The following is a 17,506-nucleotide window of genomic DNA, read 5'->3' as shown; positions in this document are numbered from 1 at the left end:
TGTTTAGAATAAATTATTGATTGAGTGAATGTTAACTGAATCTTTTAATTTTTAGGATGTTTTTTAAGTTTTCAAATTATTATTAATTGGATCAAATTGCTTTATTATATATCCTTTGTTTGTTGTGAGCCGCCCCGAGTCCACAGAGAGGGGCGGCATCCAAATCAAATCAAATCAAATAATAAATTTAACCAATTTCTCACTTAGCAACGTAAATTCCAGGCTCAATTTTGGTCCTAAGTAGAGGGCTACCTGTAATTCCCTTTGGAGTAGCCACTTTTATATTGCCCTCAAGAGCCTGTATCAGCAATGGCGAACTTATGACATACGTGCCACAGATTGCATCTGAGCCCATGCAAAGCGTTGTCCTATCAACTCCAGCGCACATGCGAGCACTGGCCAACTGACCTTTGGCCTTCTTTTTGGCTTTTTTCACTGTCCACAGGCTTCAGGAAAGCCTCCAGAAGGCTGCGGAGGACAAAAGAACAGCCCAACAGCTTCAGGTGGCTTTCCTGAACCTTGGGGACAGTGAAAAGCAGCCCAATGGGCATACTGGAAGTTCAGAGGCTTCAGTGAGGCCTGTGTACATGGGGCGGGGGGATTGGTACACATCTGCAGGGGGCAGTGTGGAGGTTGTACACAGGTATGGGAGGAGGGCATTGCATTATAGGTGTGGGCACGTGTGTGCATGCTATCATGCGCGCATGCACCCTTTTGGTATATGAGCTGAAAGAGGTTCGCCATCACTAGCCTAGGGTTGCCAAACCCACCGATCTGCATGCGCATGAGGGGACACGCACGCGTGTGAGATTTTGGCATTTTTTTGCTTCCACGCATGCAACTTGAAGATATTTGGACTTCAACTCCCAGAATTCCCCAGTCCAGATACAGTATCTTCAAATTGCCACGGTTGAGAATCACTGTGCTAAGGTAAAGCGAGTTAAGCGTAGCAATACAAAGGCTGCTTGGACCTGCAAGGAAGCCCTCGCCAGATCTTCCTCGCAAACGGCGGGCCCGGAGGCCAGAGGATTCGGAGCTGCCAAACCCGGCCTCGGCCCGCCCCCGGTTCGGCTGAGAGCCGCGGCGCTTTTGTGGAGCCTGTGGTAGAGGCGCAGGGCAGCCAAAGCCGGCGGCCCGAGTGCCATCGCCGCTCCACCCCGCGCCCAGGGGAGGTTCACACGCGGCAGCCGCCGCTCATGCACGCCCCGCTCAGCGCCGCCGCCGCCGCCAGCCCCGCTTGGCCGCCAGCCGGGGAGAGAGCAACTTTCCCACGGCCGCCCAGCCACGCGTGTGGCTCCGCAAGCGCCCAACTGGCCTCCGGCCCAGCCAATTGCAGAAAGGCGAGGCGGCGGGTAACACAAGAGAACGCCGGGGGTGGGAATGGGGGTGGTGGGGAGGGAGGGGGAAGGACGGCGGGCTCCGAATTCGGCCGCGCAGCCAATCCGAACCCCCGTCAGCCAATCGGAATGGAGGAGCAAGAGAGGGCGTGTCTTTGAGTGACTTTCGGGTCGCCAGGGATTGGCCGGGCCGGCAAGGTTCAACCAATCAGATGAGGCGGAGAGAGCGAAGGCTACAACAGAAGTGGTAAACTGGCCGGGAGCGCCTGGCGCGCCTTCTCTCGACTGCCCACCCCTCCCTCGGGTAAGAGGCGAAGCGTGGGAACGGGATGGGGGAGACGGAGACGGAGACGGAGGGAGCGCGGTGGCGGCTGCTGCAAGGAGCGCACTAGCTGGCACACCAGGGAACTGCCACCCACTCGCTCGTTCACACGGACGGCAAGCGGAGCTCTTCCCTCACCGCCAGCCCGGTCCCGAGCTTTTCGTTTTGCACTGGTATTCCGTGGAGGGTCCGGCAGAATGAAGCGGGCACACCCGGACTACAGCTCCTCCGACAGCGAGCTGGACGAACCCATCGAAGTGGAGAAGGAGAGCGCCGACGAGAACGGGTGAGGGCGCCGGGGGGAATCGGCCGCACGCGTTAGGTAGGCAGGCAGGCAGGCAGGGGTGACTCCCTGGCTTTTTGACTTTGCCGCCGCCCGGGCATTAGCTCCAGGGTGGCGTGGATGCTATTCGGCTCCGAGTAGGCAACACCTTATTGCTTTATTTATTTCATTTCATTTATTTTATTTATTTAATTGATTTATTTTATTTTAGCATTAGCTCCATGGTGGCATGGATGCTACTCGTCTCCGGGTAGGCAACACCTTATTACTTTATTTCATTTATTTATGTATTTAATTGAAATCTAATAAATTATTATTATTATTATTATTATTATTATTATTATTATTATTATTATTATTATTTTAACATTAGCTCCAGGGTGGCATGGATTCTACTTGGCTTCGGGTAGGCAACACTGTATTAATTAATTTATTTCATTTATTTATTTAATTGATTAATTTTATAATAATAATTATTATTATTATTTACAGTATTAGATTTGTATGCCGCCCCTTTCCACAGACTCGGGGCGGCTCACAACAATAATAAACAGTGTACAATAAACAAATCTAATGTTTAAAAGAAGAAATATCTAAAAACCCATTATATAAAAACATACAACACAAGCATACCCTACATAAAACTATATAAGCCTGGGGAAAATGTCTCAATTCCCCCATTTCTTTATTTATTTTCTTTATTATTTCTTTATTTGTCAAAAATGTATAGGAAAGTAGTAGTGTGTATAAACATAAAGTAAAAAGTAACATGGATAAGAGGACAAGGGGCCATAGGAAAAGGGGTGAACTTATGTATGCCCCTTACAGACCTCTTAGAAACAGAGAGAGGTCGACTGTAGACAATCTAAGGTTTAAAGTTTTTTGGGGGGTTGGTCCCCTCGCTAAAGCTAAAGTTATGCCCACTTGCCTTAAATCCCTGGTTCCCAACAGTGGGGCCCATACCACACAGGGGGGCAATTTCATTTATAATGGGAGTAGTTGGAACCTTGTTTAAACCTAGTTAATGGCGTTTTAGGCTTCCTCGGCATGCGTAGTTCGCTTTTTGAATAATAAGAATGATATGTCATGGGGGGAGGGAGGCCTCAGGATTTTAGAGATGCTTAGGTGGGGCATGGTCAAAAAAAGGTTGGGAACCAGGGTCTTCAACCCAGAAAACTCACTTCTGAATCAATCTGTTTTCGAATGGGATACCTCTACTCACTGGAAAGCTGGCTAGCGCTGTACAGGATTGAGTGGGATTTATTTCTGAATGAACTTAATATCTAAAGCGAGAAACAGAGCTGCCTGGGCATCCGGTTTCACTTAGAAGTTATGGCCAAGAAAAAGCACTCTGCACGTGCTTGAGGCAGCCTGTCTGAGTTTTAAGGCTTTTTCCCAAGACTTAACTGCTGACTTAGACATGCTGGATTACATGGCATGTATTACACATACTGGGAAGCAAATCTTGGCTCTCAAAGCAGGAAGAAATGGATGAGATTGGGCATCCGAGTTACCTGGAAACAACATTAGCATTTATTCTGCACCCATTTGCACACCTACACATGGGTCTGGTGTAATCATTCGCAGGGGTGGGAATTGTGTCCCGTTTTCTGTTTTGGATCTGTACTGACTTCTTCCTTCTTGCTGTTTTTAGAAATTTGAGCTCCGCTCCAGGTTCATTGTCACCAAACACCACTTCCCAGATCTTGGCAAGAAAAAGACGTAGAGGCGTAAGTTTTTTCCCCTCTTGAACTTCTCTGATATGTGAAAACCTCCCCCCTCCATCCCCATACTGCCCAGTATTGCTTCTGGGGGTAAAATAAAAATCCTTTCCTTTCAGATTATTGAGAAGCGTCGCCGTGATCGGATCAACAACAGCTTATCTGAGTTGAGGAGGCTGGTGCCTAGTGCTTTTGAAAAGCAGGTAAGTTTGTGGAGTTTAGTGCTGCAATTTAGTCTTATTCTCTAGTTCTCTTCATGCTTGGCTGGAGGCCAACTGCCTTTGCACCCATATTTGTCTTTACTTTCCTAGGGCTCAGCCAAATTGGAGAAAGCTGAAATCTTGCAGATGACAGTAGATCATCTGAAAATGTTGCACACAGCAGGCGGGAAAGGTAAGATTTGTGTGTGTGTGTATGTGTGTGTTTGTGTGTGCGTGTGTGTGTGTGTGTGTAGCATTGAAAGGCTGCCTTGGTGGTTAATTATAGGAACTGCAGATCAACAGGATTAGCTGGAAGCTGAGACTGAGAAAGTAGCTGTGTTCTCCCAGGGGTATTCCTGATATTGTTTAAGCAACACTATTGTGATTGTGGGAGCTCAAAAGATTTTTTTTCAGACATACAATACCTTTTGTATGGAAAGAGGCTGGTGGGAGAACTCCCAAAAGAAGCTGGTGAGGATCGAGTGCTGCCTTGGTGGGCGGGGAGAATGCAAAATTTCAGTAGTGGAAAATGAAAATGGAATGGAATCTTCTTTGAAAAGAACGTTAATGGTTTGAAAATTGAAAAGAAGAAATCATATTGGAGCATTTTATAGTATGGCTACTTAGTACTGCATTGCACAGTACAACATGGCTACTTTAGCATAAAGTGATGAGAATCTCAACAGAAACATTCAGTGTTTGCTCTTAACAAGTGAAATATTCATGCTATTCAGTGGTTGTATGTCCCATTCTATATAAAGAGACATACAGTACTATCAATTTAATCTGCATTCATGTGTGTGTGCATGCAGATTACGCACACATATACAGTGTTCCCTCGATTTCCGCGGGGGATGCGTTCTGAGACCACCCGCGAAAGTCGAATTTCCGCAAAGTACAGATGCGGAAGTAAATACACTATTTTTGGCTATGAACAGTATCCTTAACACTTTAAACTCCTAAATTGCAATTTCCCATCCCCTTAGCAACCATTTAGATTATTATTCTCCATTTTTATTTATCAAAGTTTATTTTAAAAAATGTTTTTTAAAGGCAGACAAAAGTTTGGCAATGACATATGACGTCATCGGGCGGGAAAAACTGTGGTATAGGGGGGAAAACCGCAAAGTATTTTTTAATTAATATTTTTGAAAAACCGTGGTATAGACGTTCCGCGAAGTTCGAACCCGCGAAAATCGAGGGAACACTGTATACAGTATTTAACTATATATAAACATATAGTTAAAACATAAAATATAAAATGCCTTTAGTACAAGTAGGTTATTAGATTGTAAGAAAAGAGAAATCACACACACTATATATATACTGCTCAAAAAAATAAAGGGAACACTCAAATAACACATCCTAGATCTGAATGAATGAAATATTCTCATTGAAAACTGTTCTGTACAAAGTTGAATGTGCACAACAGCATTTGAAATTGGTTGTCAATCTCCCTTAATTTTCAAATTCAGCAAAAACATGTCACACACACACAAACATATATATGCATGTATACACACGCACGTACGTACATACATGCATACATATACATCTCCTTTCCTACAGTCTGATAACCTATTTGTACTTAAGGCACTTTATGTAAATTGTACAGTTTCTTATTTATTTCTTGGTTATATTTTAGGTGGGGCCAATTGACAAAACAAGTGTAGTCATGTAATGATGCAAGTCTTATGACTTATATATTTGGAGCTACTGTTTAAAAATGCAAGTGTGAAAGAATAAGATTTAGAGTGATGTCTCAAATACACATTTTGCCATTTTTGTGGTTTGTGTTAGATACCTATATTTTAAGTTATCACTGTGCTGATAACTGCTATAGTTTTATCCTGTGAGTTTCTTAACGGGTCAAAAAAATCCCACAGGATACAGATATAATAGATTTGTAGTTACAAATCACAGAAGAGCATGGATACAAGAAAGTGGTGTAATTTCTTAACAATAATGTACTGTTTACTGATGTATCCTTGTAATAAGCTGGTACACAGTAGTGCAATTTATAGGCTGTAATGTGCATCCTATTAACTGGAGAATACTCTTATTAAAAATCAGAGTTGTTGCTTCAGAGTCTCCTATTTGGCAACATCCAGAAATATAGGACTAAAATTTCCATACTGGTTAGAGTATGAGAATTGTAATCCAATTTATTTGAGGCTCCAGATTATGGATTATAAGTGATTTTCTGAAGATAAAATTCCAGTTACTTGAGACGCCTTTATCAGATTTAGACTGGAATCGAACTGTACATTGTGACTTCTTAGAGATTAGGGCCTTTTGTGTTGTGTGAACCCAAGGGATAGGGATAATTCAGCAAACAATGATTAATTAAACAGTTAGTGTGCTGGGTGAACTCATGTTGGATTTACTCATTTCTGAGTAAACATGGATAGTAAAAATGCATGTCACTCAAGGTTCACTTACTTGGACGAAAGATTTACTAGGATCAATGGCCTTTTTTTCTGGTAAAAGCATGGTGCTGGATTAAGACACAGATTAAATTCCTACCTTGAATTTCATCATCACTTAACTGGAAAATTTTAAGCCCTGACCCCTTTTCTTCTTAGCTTTGTTATGTAGCTTATTAAAAATGCACTAAATTACAGGATCTTTTTTTTAAAGGATCATGTACCATTTTTTAATCACAATAATATTCACAGTACTCCTGTAAAGAAATTAAGCACTATGATCTTCCACTCACCTCTGTAATAAGTTACGATCTGTTCTGTTAGTGAGTTTGTGTCTGTGGACATTAAGTTGGATTTGGGGTTCAGAATAGGAAAGACAGAGAAGATTCATAGTTCAGAAGCCACGTTCTATATCAGTGATGGCAAACCTTTTTTCCCTCAGGTGCCAAAAGAGCGTGCGTGTGTGCTATTGTGCTTGTCCGAGTGCCCACACCCATAATTTAATGGCTAGGGAGGGCAAAAACAGCTTCCCCCATCCCCGCAAAGGCCCTCTAGAGGGCAGAAATGGCCTGCTTCCCAACTTCTGGTGGGCCCAGTAGGCTCATGTTTCGCCCTCCCCAGGCTCCAAAGGCTTCCCTGGAGCCGGGGAAGGGCAAAAATGACCCCCCCCCCCCCCCGAGGCTCTCTGGAAGCCAAAAAAATACCCTCTCAGACCTTCAGTTCTGGAGACCTCACCTACAAAAAGATATTGACAAAATTGAACAGGTACAAAGACGGGCTACAAGAATGGTGGAAGGTCTTAAGCATAAAACGTATCAGGAAAGACTTAATGAACTCAATCTGTATAGTCTGGAGGACAGAAGGAAAAGGGAGGACATGATCAAAACATTTAAATATGTTAAAGGGTTAACTAAGGTCCAGGAGGGAAGTGTTTTAAATAGGAAATCAGTTATGTGATTAGAACAAGGGGACACAATCTGAAGTTAGTTGGGGGAAAGATCAAAAGCAACATGAGAAAATATTATTTTACTGAAAGAGTAGTAGATCCTTGGAACAAACTTCCAGCAGACGTGGTTGGTAAATCCACAGTAACTGAATTTAAACATGCCTGGGATAAACATATATCCATCCTAAGATAAAATACAGAAAATAGTATAAGGGCAGACTAGATGCATCATGAGGTCTTTTTCTGCCGTCAGTCTTCTATGTTTCTATTTTTCTGTGTGAGCCAACATCAGCTGGCACACACCTGCACATTGGAGCTGAGCTAGGGCAACGGTTTGCATGCCAGCAGATATGACTCCGCGTGGCACCCGTGCCATAGGTTCACCATCACTGTTCTATATAGTTCAAAGTGTGGCCTATTTTTCTTCTCTGCCTTTACCTATAGCTGTTATATTTTAAGCATATGTGCAGCATGTAATTGCTATAAATTTCTAAAACCTATTTATTGTGCAGCACATCTAGATGCAGTTTCAGGACTCATTTATTTGGGTGGACAGTAGCTCCAGTGGTTTTATTCTGACTTTTAATAATATTTTATTTAGGAAAAGTGATTGTTACTTGAATGAAGTAAATGTTCGAGAGAGAAATTATCCTGTGCATATATTGTCCTAAGATGAACGTGATGCTAATGTTTGGGCATAATACAATGTGGGAAGCCAGCTATTTTAGCTTATTAACCGATCTGTAGTTAAAACAAAAGCACAGGACAATGTTAGCTGCAAACCCAGCGAATGGATGGGAACCCCCTTCTAACGACCCCCTCTATAATCTTTTCTTCTAGGCTATTTTGACGCCCATGCTCTCGCGATGGACTACCGGAGCCTAGGTTTTCGTGAGTGCTTGGCTGAAGTAGCCCGCTACCTTAGCATTATAGAAGGGCTGGACAGCTCTGATCCTCTTCGTGTCCGCCTTGTATCTCACCTGAATAATTACGCCTCTCAGCGGGAAGCAGCAAATAGCTCACACAGTGGGCTTGGACAGATTCCTTGGGGCGGTGCTTTTGGACATCACCCTCCCATCTCCCACCCTTTATTGCTGCCTCAGAATGGGCGTACCACTTCAAATGGTGCAGCGGCTTCCTCAGAAGGCCATCACCAGAGCAGAAATGTGCCTCCCCATGCTGAGTCCTCTTCCTTGAGACTGCCCCCTAGTGGTGCTATTGGACCAGTCCTCCCTGTGGTTACTTCTGCTTCTAAGCTATCCCCTCCCTTGCTTTCTTCCATGGCCTCCTTATCTGCATTCCCCTTTTCCTTTGGTTCGTTCCACCTATTGTCTCCCAATGGTCTCAGCCCGCCTGTCTCCGCACAGTCAGCGAATCTGGGCAAACCCTACAGACCATGGGGGACTGAGATTGGAGCCTTTTAAGAACCAGAGTTAGGTATGTATGTATGGGACTGTAAATATCCATCTGAACTGTGGAGCTTCCAACTTCAGTTTGAACACTTTTAACGGTTTGGTGTAAAAGGTACAGTTTCATTTTTAACAGGATATGTACAAAATGAGTTTCTCTTCGTCCTTTCCTCGTCACTTATTAGGGCAGACTGAATGCAGAGGCTTATCTAAATCTTTGAATTATAATAAATATTAATTTTAATGAATTATGCTGACTACTGTATGATGTCAGTCATGTTTTCAAATGTTGCCATTTGTCTGAAAACACTGGTTTAAAACAGCTAGAATTTCTGTCTATATTATATATTATTTTTCTGTGTCAGGATTTCAAAACACCTGTTGCGCTGCATTGTTTAATAGTAGTTCTGAGATATTTTTAAAACAAAATATTTTATTCGCCACGTTCTGACTTCTATACTTCTGAAAAAACCCATTGACAAATTACATGAAACATTGTACTGATTCCAAAATACATGCATTGTTGACTTGTGGGGGCCTGCAAAGTGCTCTGGGCTTTGGGCTTTTTTAATGCTGAATTATTCCATTTTCATGGGAACAAATTATTGCAAGAGTCACAAAAAGTTTATAGGTTGAAGTTTTAAATCCTCTGCCCATTTTCTACTTCTGCAGAAAATTTGCTGCCTAACTTCAAATAATTTATTTTCCATTGAATTTGGTGTGCCTTTTATTCAGTTATCTCAGTTGGAATTAAGATCACTAATTTAATTTGAAGCCATTACAGTTGCTTTCCTAGATTTTATAAACAATATGTGTCTATGGGTTTTTTTTTCATTCTGAGTTTTTGAAAAAGAGACGTGCTGGTGCTGTATTACCTAAGTTCTATTTCCCATTTATTTATGAAAATATCTTAATGAGATACTGCAATAAACATTGCTAGATTCAGCCCAGCAATCTAATTGTTAAGAGATTGGTGACAACTTCATCAGTTAATGTGAATAATTTAGGTAGCATCTTACTCCATGTGATTATGTTTAGCATGTTGATAAAGCTGGACATGAGGTCATCCCAGTAACTTTTTCCTGTTCTTCCCAAATTCCTTCTGTTTGTGTCATATCTCGAAGTCCTACTTATGACTCCCAAAACCAAGGTGGTTTGATGAACAGATGAGAAGTTAGTTACTTGGCTCCTGTCTCACTGGTGTAAAAATAAAACACAATCTCTCTGTTACAGTGCGTCATATACCGTCTCGGATATAACAATGGGAATTATGCAAGGATACTGTCATGTTGGGTTCTTTTCAACACCCAATTGACCTCCCTTGGAAAGGATATAAGAAAAAAATAAGGATTTCCATTGACAGGGTAGTTCTGCTGCTGATCAGAGAAAGTTGAGTACCACCAATTGTAAATTACAGAACAAAAAAGTTTCAGAGTATCCAAGGAAATTTAGTCATTCCTGAAAAAGATAGGATGGGGCTGTGATGGGGAACCGTTTTTGGTTTGTGTGCCAAAAAGGTGTGTGTACATGTGCTAGCATGCATGCATGTGCTCACACCCATGCTCTCCCCCGATGCATATGCGCGCACACACACTGCTGCCCCTGCACATGCGCACAATCCCTCCATCCCCGTGATGTGCACAGGCCTCACTGTAGCCCAGGATGGTGAAAAGGCCAAACAGGCAAACCGGAAGAAAAACAGACTTCCACTTTGCCCATTGTGCTGTTTTTCACATTCCGAAGCCTTCGGGGAAGCTTCCTGAAGCCCCGGAGTGCGAAAAACAGCCCAACGGGCAAACTGGAAGTCCTTTTTCCGAACTTTCGGTTTGCCCGTTGGGCTGTTTTTCGCACTCTGGGGCTTTAGGGAACCTTTCCTGAAGTTTCCGGAGGATGAAACTGCCTTCCCCAAGGCTGAAAAACAGCTGGCTAGCGCACATATACATGTTGGAGCTGACATAGGGCAATGCCTTGTGTGTCCTCTGATATGGCTTTGCCTGTGGCAAGCATGACATAGATTCACCATCACAGAAATAGGACATAAAGTATAATTAGCAAGTTTTGAAAAAGTTGAAGGCTTTCCTTAATCTCTGAGTTATTCAGAACTGAAGCATTATTTGTCAGTGTTTCCGGACTTCCCATGTTTTTAGTTCATCGTTATTTATACATTTAGTGTTCTATAACATCTTGAATTTGTAAAATTTAGTCCATAATAAAACTATACGGGAAAATGTGATGTATACTGTATCCATTTAAAAGTACAAGCAAAATGAATACTGTGAATAATTTAAAAGAGATTATTTGTTTAAAGCTGTATAATTTATCCTTTTCACATAACCAAAGCTTTTGCATAATAGAATTTGAGAATTTTACTATGGGATCCACAAAGAAGATGAACATTAATACCATCAACAAAAATGGTTATTCTATAGCGCAGATACTTTTTTTTGTATACAAAATGTATTCACTAAACTTTGGAAGGAGGAGTTAAACAAAATAAAACTGAGGGTATTAAAAACAATTTCCCCAGTTTGGAAAAAAATGTTGTATATATTTTGGGCTGGTTTTATAAGAATCTATTCTGTTTCTTAAACATACTCAACAGTTTCACCCAGTTGGACTTGAATACTTTTGTACTTGTGTTGTGCCTAAATAAAAGAATAAGAACAATCAAGTTGATGGGAGATTTATTTCATTAAACAAGAAAACTTTTTTTTTTCAACCTGTTACACCATTACTATAATTACTGTTTGGGATTGCTTTAAACATTTAATGCTTTGCATGTTGTTTTCTTTCTTTTTAAAAAAATAATTTTTATTAAATGTTTTTGTTAAAAAAGATTTTTACAATCTGCTTATTTGACAATTATCTCATATCCTTTTACCTTCATTTCACATCCATTTGTTCCTCTTTTCAATTTACAATTAAATATATATGTAAACCCTTTTATTTTTGAATTGTATGGTAATAGGTCTCCCAATCAGGAAAGTCAAATCCGTGTCTTTCTTTCTTGTCTTACAAAAATTGTAATTTAATTTTTGGTCTTTTTCCTTGACAAATATAGTTCATTATTGTTTTGTTTAACTCATTAAAAAGTCATTTTCCTAATTTTATTGGTAAAACATGAAATAAAAACAAAATTCCAGGAAATATGTTCATTTTAGTAGAAGAAATCCTGCCTATAAAGGTTAGTTTTCTCGCAGCAAGATTTCAAAGAGGTAAGTAAGAAAAAACGTTTTTGTCTTCCCTGGCCCCCAACGAGTACTCTGGAGGCTTCTCAAACCCTCGGTACATCCTGTTTTTTGCAAAAATGGACCTGTTTTTCACCTGTTTTTGCAAAAACGGGCACGCAGAGAGTTTGGGAAGCCTGCAGAATGCTCCTGGGGGCTGGGGAAAGGCAAAACCACCCAATTTTTACAAAAAAACAGTTCATTTTCACCCATTTTATGTGAAAAATGCTGAAGGTTTGGGTAGCCTGCAGGCTGTTCCTGGGAGCTGGGAGAAGGCAAAAACACCTATTCACCATTTTTTTTTGCAAAAATGGGGTGCACAGAGGGTTTAGGAGCCCTGTACAGTGCTCCTAGAGCAGTGATGGGCAACCTTTTGAGCTTGGTGTGTCAAAATTTGCCAAAAACCCGAGCATAACTCAGGTGGTGTGTCACCTTGAGAAAAAAACCACTCTCACTCTCTCTCACTCTCTTCCTTCCTCTCTCATCACTCACTCTTTCTTTCTTGCTCTCCCTCTCTCCTCTCTCTTCCTTTCTTTCCTTCTCTCTTCCTTCCACTTTTTTCTCTTTCTCTCTTTTCCTTCCTTCCCCTCTTCCCCTCCCTCTCCCTCTCTCCTACTCTTCTCCTACTCTTCCTCTCCTGCTTTTCTTTCTCCTCCTCCTTCTCTTCCTCCTCCACTCCTCTTCCTCTCCTCTTCCTCCTCCTCTCCTTTTTCTCCTACTCTTCCTCTCCTGCTTTTCTTTCTCCTCCTCCTTCTCTTCCTCCTCCTCTCCTTTATCTCCTCTTCCTCTCCTTTTCCTCCTCTTCCTCCTCCTCTCATTTTTCCTCTTCCTCTTCTCCTTTTCTTTCTCCTCCTCCTTCTCTTCTTCCTCTCCTTTTTCTCCTCCTCTTCCTCCTCCTCTCCTTTTTCTCCTCCTCTTCCTCCTCCTCTCCTTTTTCTCCTACTCTTCCTCTCCTGCTTTTCTTTCTCCTCCTCCTTCTCTCCTTTTCCCCCTCTTCCTCCTCTCATTTTTCCTCTTCCTCGTCTCCTTTTCTTTCTCCTCCTCCTTCTCTTCCTCCTCCTCTCCTTTTGCTTCTCCTCTTCCTCTCCTTTTCCTCCTCCTCTCCTTTTTCTCCTACTCTTCCTCTCCTGCTTTTCTTTCTCCTCCTCCTCCTCCTCTCCTTTTTCTCCTCCTCTTCCTCTCCTTTTCCTCCTCTTCCTCCTCCTCTCCTTTTTCTCCTCCTCTTCATCTCCTCCATTTCCTTCTGGTTCTCCTTCTCCTGCTCTTCCTTCTCCTCCTCTTCCGCTTTCTCCTCCTCTCCTTTTCCTCCTCCTCTTCCTCTCCTTTTCCTCCTCTTCCTCCTCTCATTTTTCCTCTTCCTCTTCTCCTTTATCTCTTCCTTCCTTCCCCTCTTCCTCCCTTTCTCTCTCCTTCTCGTTCACTTTTCTCTCCCTTCCCTCCTTCTTTCCTCTCCTCTTTCCCTCCCTCTTTTTCCCTTCTTTCTCTCCACGTCTCCGGCGGGCAGACGGCTTTGCTAACCGGCACAAGGTTCAAGCCAGCTGCCCGGGAAAGCCCTGTGCCAGCCAGGAAAGCCGGCTTTACGGGAAAGCAGCGCGCTTTTCAAATGCGCTGCTTTCCTGCTGCAACTCTTTCCTAGGCGGGGGGGAGGCTAAACAGAGGCGGTGGCGGGGGGTTCAAGGGACCAACAGCCGGTCCTTTTCGAGGCTGCATTGTTGCAGCGTCTGAGGCCGCCGCTGCCTCCGCCTCCAGGCGAAGGGATCTCCTCGGTGGGTGGCCTCGGAGGCTGCAACAACGCAGCCCCGAAAAGGACCGGCTGTTGGTCCCTTAAACCTGCCGCTGTCGCCCACTGCGGAGATCCCTTCGCCTGGAGGCGGAGGCAGCGGCCTCAGACGCAGCAACAACGCAGCCCCAAAAAGGACCGGCTGTTGGTCCCTTGAACCCGCCGCCGCCGCCTCTGTTCGGGCGAAGGGATCTCCGCAGTGGGCAGCAGCAGCTTGAAGAGACCAACAGCCGATCCTCATTGAGCTGAGTTTCCTTTGGCTTCCTTCGAGTCAGCAGGTGAGCTTTGCAGTTTTGCCTCGAAGGAAGCCAAAGGAAGCTCAGCTCGGGGGCGGGCCTGAAGCAGCCGCCGCCTACTCCGCCCCACGCTTCGGCCGCGCTGGGGCCAAGTAAGCTGAGGCTAGGCCCGTCGCCCCGGCTCCAAGTGCGGGGCCTGGGCGGGCAAGCATTGGGAGGGCCTCGCCGTCACTTGGCGGGAGAAGAGCTCCCCTCCCCACGATCCGGGACAGCATGGCCGTCAGCAAGTTAGTGTGCGGGGGTCCTGATGGCTTGCTTACGGTCCCCTCCAGCCGCTCATGCAGGGTTTCCAGGCTTCTCGCGGGGCGGCGAAGAAGCAAAAAAGCGGCACTGAAGGGACCAATACGGTCTGCAGCTTAGCGTCTGGAGGAGGAGGAGGAGGAAAGCCAGGGGGCGGGGAGGAAAGCGGGCCTGCAATTGGCCAATTTCTTTCTTGCCTTCAGGGAGAGGAACTGCTGCTGCTCTGCCATAGGGTGCTTTCCTCCCCACCCCCTGGCTTTCTTCCTTGCCACCGCCAGACTCTCAGCAGCAGAGTAGAGGGGAGATTCGGGAGCAGCCGCGTGTCACCAAAAATGGCTACGCGTGTCAGTGCTGACACGCGTGTCATAGGTTCGCCATCACTGTCCTAGAGCCTCCTTTTTGCAAAAATTGGGGTACTTTTGCCTTTCCCCAACCCCCAGGAGCACTCTGCAGGCCTCCCAAACCCTACCCTACATTTTTGCAAAAGATGAGCGCATTTGGGAGGCCAAAAATAGCTGAATTTTGTTTATAAGACACACTGACATTTTCACCCTCTTTTTGGGGGGAGGGGGGAGAAAGCTGCATCTTATCCTCTCCAAAATATGATACATGAAAGATACCATGTCAGCTTTAAAATAGCTTTTAAAGGAAATAAAAGTTATAACCTTCCGGCTTGCCTTCAAAGCAATACTGTTTATAAGTTTGAATCAGCCATCACTACTTCTCATCAATTAATTTATTCCTGTAGCCTGGCTCTGCAAAAACGTTGATAATATAATGATACATTGTTAACTTGTGAAAGATTCACATCCTACACATCTGGACAATCTTCCTTTATCAATTAAGAGAATTGGTTCCTCGCAAGTTCACAAAGGGTGAATTAAGGGGAGTGAGAAACATTAACCGTGGGACCCTAGTGGAGAAATTGGATTCTAAATGCAAAACAATCCATTTGCTGAGATTTTCCTAACCTTAATGTATTTTATAATAGTAAATCTTATCAAAGAAAATTGCTTTATGTAGAAGTGGAGCATCTAAAAATTTGGATTCTCTCCATCCTTGTTTTGAGAGAAAAAAAGCTATTGTTGAATTCTGATAGTAGGACACAGTAAAATAATACTTTGCACATTTTCCAGATTTAATAAATGAGTAGTACTGTAGCAAGTTATTTGTGTTATACTAGATACAAATTAACACACTTTCCTATCGCAACATTTAGGTTTCCCAAAAGTCTGTAGAGATTCCTAATCACCCAGGTTATAGTTGTCCCAAAGGTGCTTTTTCAGTAGGCAACTGGACTTTCTTGTTTTTTCTTTGAAGATGTTTCACTTCTCATTCAAGAAGTTTCTTCAGCTTTGGCAAAATAGTGGGGAATGGAATGATTTATATTCCTTGCAGACAGCTGGTCATTTACATCCTTTTAGAGCAGTGTTTCCCAACCTTGGCAACTTGGAGATATCTGGACTTCAACTCCCAGAATTCCCCAGCCAGCATTCGCTGGCTTTGGAATTCTGGGAGTTGAAGTCCAAATGTCTTCAAGTTGCCAAGGTTGGGAAACACTGTTTTAGAGCAGGGGTGTCAATCTTAAGGCCCATGGGCCGATTCCGGCCCACAGGGTCCTGAGATCTGGCTGGTGGGGCTGCTCTGGAAACAGCAAAGGACTGGCCTGCGGTGCTCTGCCAGCAAAAACAGCTTTGGAGGGTCATGTGCGGCCTACTCAAGCTCGGTTTTGGCTGGTTGGCCTCCCTCGACCCTCTGTTAGTGAAAAAAAGTCACTGCTTGAAACTATAATCCCGATAGGTTAAAGGATTAAGGAATTCACCTCTGAAAATAATATGGTAAATAGGTAGGAATTTAGTGACAGAAAGTTGTGCATTTTGTTGGCTTTTTTCTGTTACTTCTTGCAAACCTGGCACTAGCAATAATTTTCTGTCTGCTGTTCTTTATGTTTTTTTAAAAAATATTGTTTAACTTTACCACAGGTGAACTCAAAGGATGAAAATGATAGAAAACAGATCCAACAATAAAAAGAGAAATTTGATTTACCTACTACTTGATTTACCTACTACTATTAACAATAAGCTATTTAACACTATTTCTGTGGTATCAAATTTTTGCTGAACTGTGATACCTGAGTTTGATTAATGTCCTTCAAGAAACCAATCTACAGAATAGGGAGAGGGCCTTATGAAGAAGCTCTGCTTCCTCAGCCACAATTGAGCAAGATCTGTATGGTGGAAGGTCTTAAGCATAAAATGTATCAGGAAAGATTTCATGAACTCAATCTGTATAGTCTGGAGGACAGAAGGAAAAGGGGGGACATGATCGAAACATTTAAATATGTTAAAGGGTTAAATAAGGTTCAAGAGGGAAGTGTTTTTAATAGGAAAGTGAACACAAGAACAAGGGGACACAATCTGAAGTTAGTTGGGGGAAAGATCAAAAGCAACGTGAGAAAATATTATTTCACTGAAAGAGTAGTAGATCCTTGGAACAAACTTCCAGCAGACGTGGTTGGTAAATCCACAGTAACTGAATTTAAACTTGCCTGGGATAAACATATATCCATTGTAAGATAAAATACAGGAAATAGTATAAGGGCAGACTAGATGGACCATGAGGTCTTTTTCTGTCATCAGTCTTCTATGTTTCTATGTTTCTATGTATTGAAAGTAAATGCTACTGTGGAAGAAAAGGATTACATTCTTCCTCTACATAACTGTATTTCAATTAATTACCTAACATGCATCCCTCAGATGCAATTTGCATTTTAAAAAGTCCTGCACAGTAAATGCAAATATAGTATATTTATTATCTGAGGCAGACACTCTATATCTATGGTGCATTAGTTCATGGACATAGGACATACACAGCAAAGCTGAGGGAAATTGCAAATGTACCAAGCATTCTTTAAACAGTTTAAAAATAGCTGTTCCCTGTATTACTTTGCAAGGAAAAGAGCAGTTAAGTTGAACAATGTCCCTCGCCTCATATTGATGCCTTACTGTCTGTAGATTCTCCCTTTGAATTTTCTTTAGGCATTATTGCATCATCCTTTTCAAGGAAGCTATCAACAACAAGAGGAAATCCTCTACTAGTCCTGAATAGTCCTTATTCAAAAGGTCCTTCCGTTCTGTTGGGAAGTGTATGAAGTCAGAATAACAGTCTATGAAACATGTGAATTACTGCAGCAAGAAAAATAACCATTCTCCACCCAATGGACAATAATCGTGGACAAGAGTAAGCAAAAAAAATCATTTATCTGGAGAGATTCTAGCTTCTTCCACATAAAATTAAATTCAATAATGAGTATTACATA

At 42.8% G+C, this 17,506-nt stretch overlaps 1 protein-coding gene across 1 annotated transcript; it reads left to right on the top strand.

Annotated features, from left to right (window-relative positions):
* The first annotated feature begins 1,562 nt into the window (after positions 1 to 1,562).
* On the top strand, positions 1,563 to 11,311 carry HEY1 (hes related family bHLH transcription factor with YRPW motif 1). Its single transcript, XM_070747967.1, has 5 exons — positions 1,563 to 1,945; positions 3,597 to 3,672; positions 3,783 to 3,866; positions 3,975 to 4,056; positions 8,076 to 11,311. Exons 1-5 carry the CDS (start codon positions 1,857 to 1,859, stop codon positions 8,657 to 8,659), a joined length of 915 nt encoding a protein of 304 aa, XP_070604068.1. The 5' UTR covers positions 1,563 to 1,856; the 3' UTR covers positions 8,660 to 11,311.
* The last annotated feature ends 6,195 nt before the right edge of the window (positions 11,312 to 17,506 follow it).

The sequence above is a fragment of the Erythrolamprus reginae genome, chromosome 3 (assembly GCF_031021105.1).
Source record: "Erythrolamprus reginae isolate rEryReg1 chromosome 3, rEryReg1.hap1, whole genome shotgun sequence".
Lineage (NCBI taxonomy): Eukaryota > Metazoa > Chordata > Lepidosauria > Squamata > Dipsadidae > Erythrolamprus > Erythrolamprus reginae.
This window is presented reverse-complemented; position numbering and strand designations above follow the sequence as displayed.

Coding starts and splice junctions, on each gene's coding strand:
- HEY1 (XM_070747967.1), top strand. CDS start 1,857: ATGAAGCGGGCACACCCGGACTACAGCTCCTCCGACAGCGAGCTGGAC. Junction 3,673..3,782: donor CAAGAAAAAGACGTAGAGGC/GTAAGTTTTTTC, acceptor CTTTCCTTTCAG/ATTATTGAGAAGCGTCGCCG. Junction 4,057..8,075: donor GCACACAGCAGGCGGGAAAG/GTAAGATTTGTG, acceptor CTTTTCTTCTAG/GCTATTTTGACGCCCATGCT.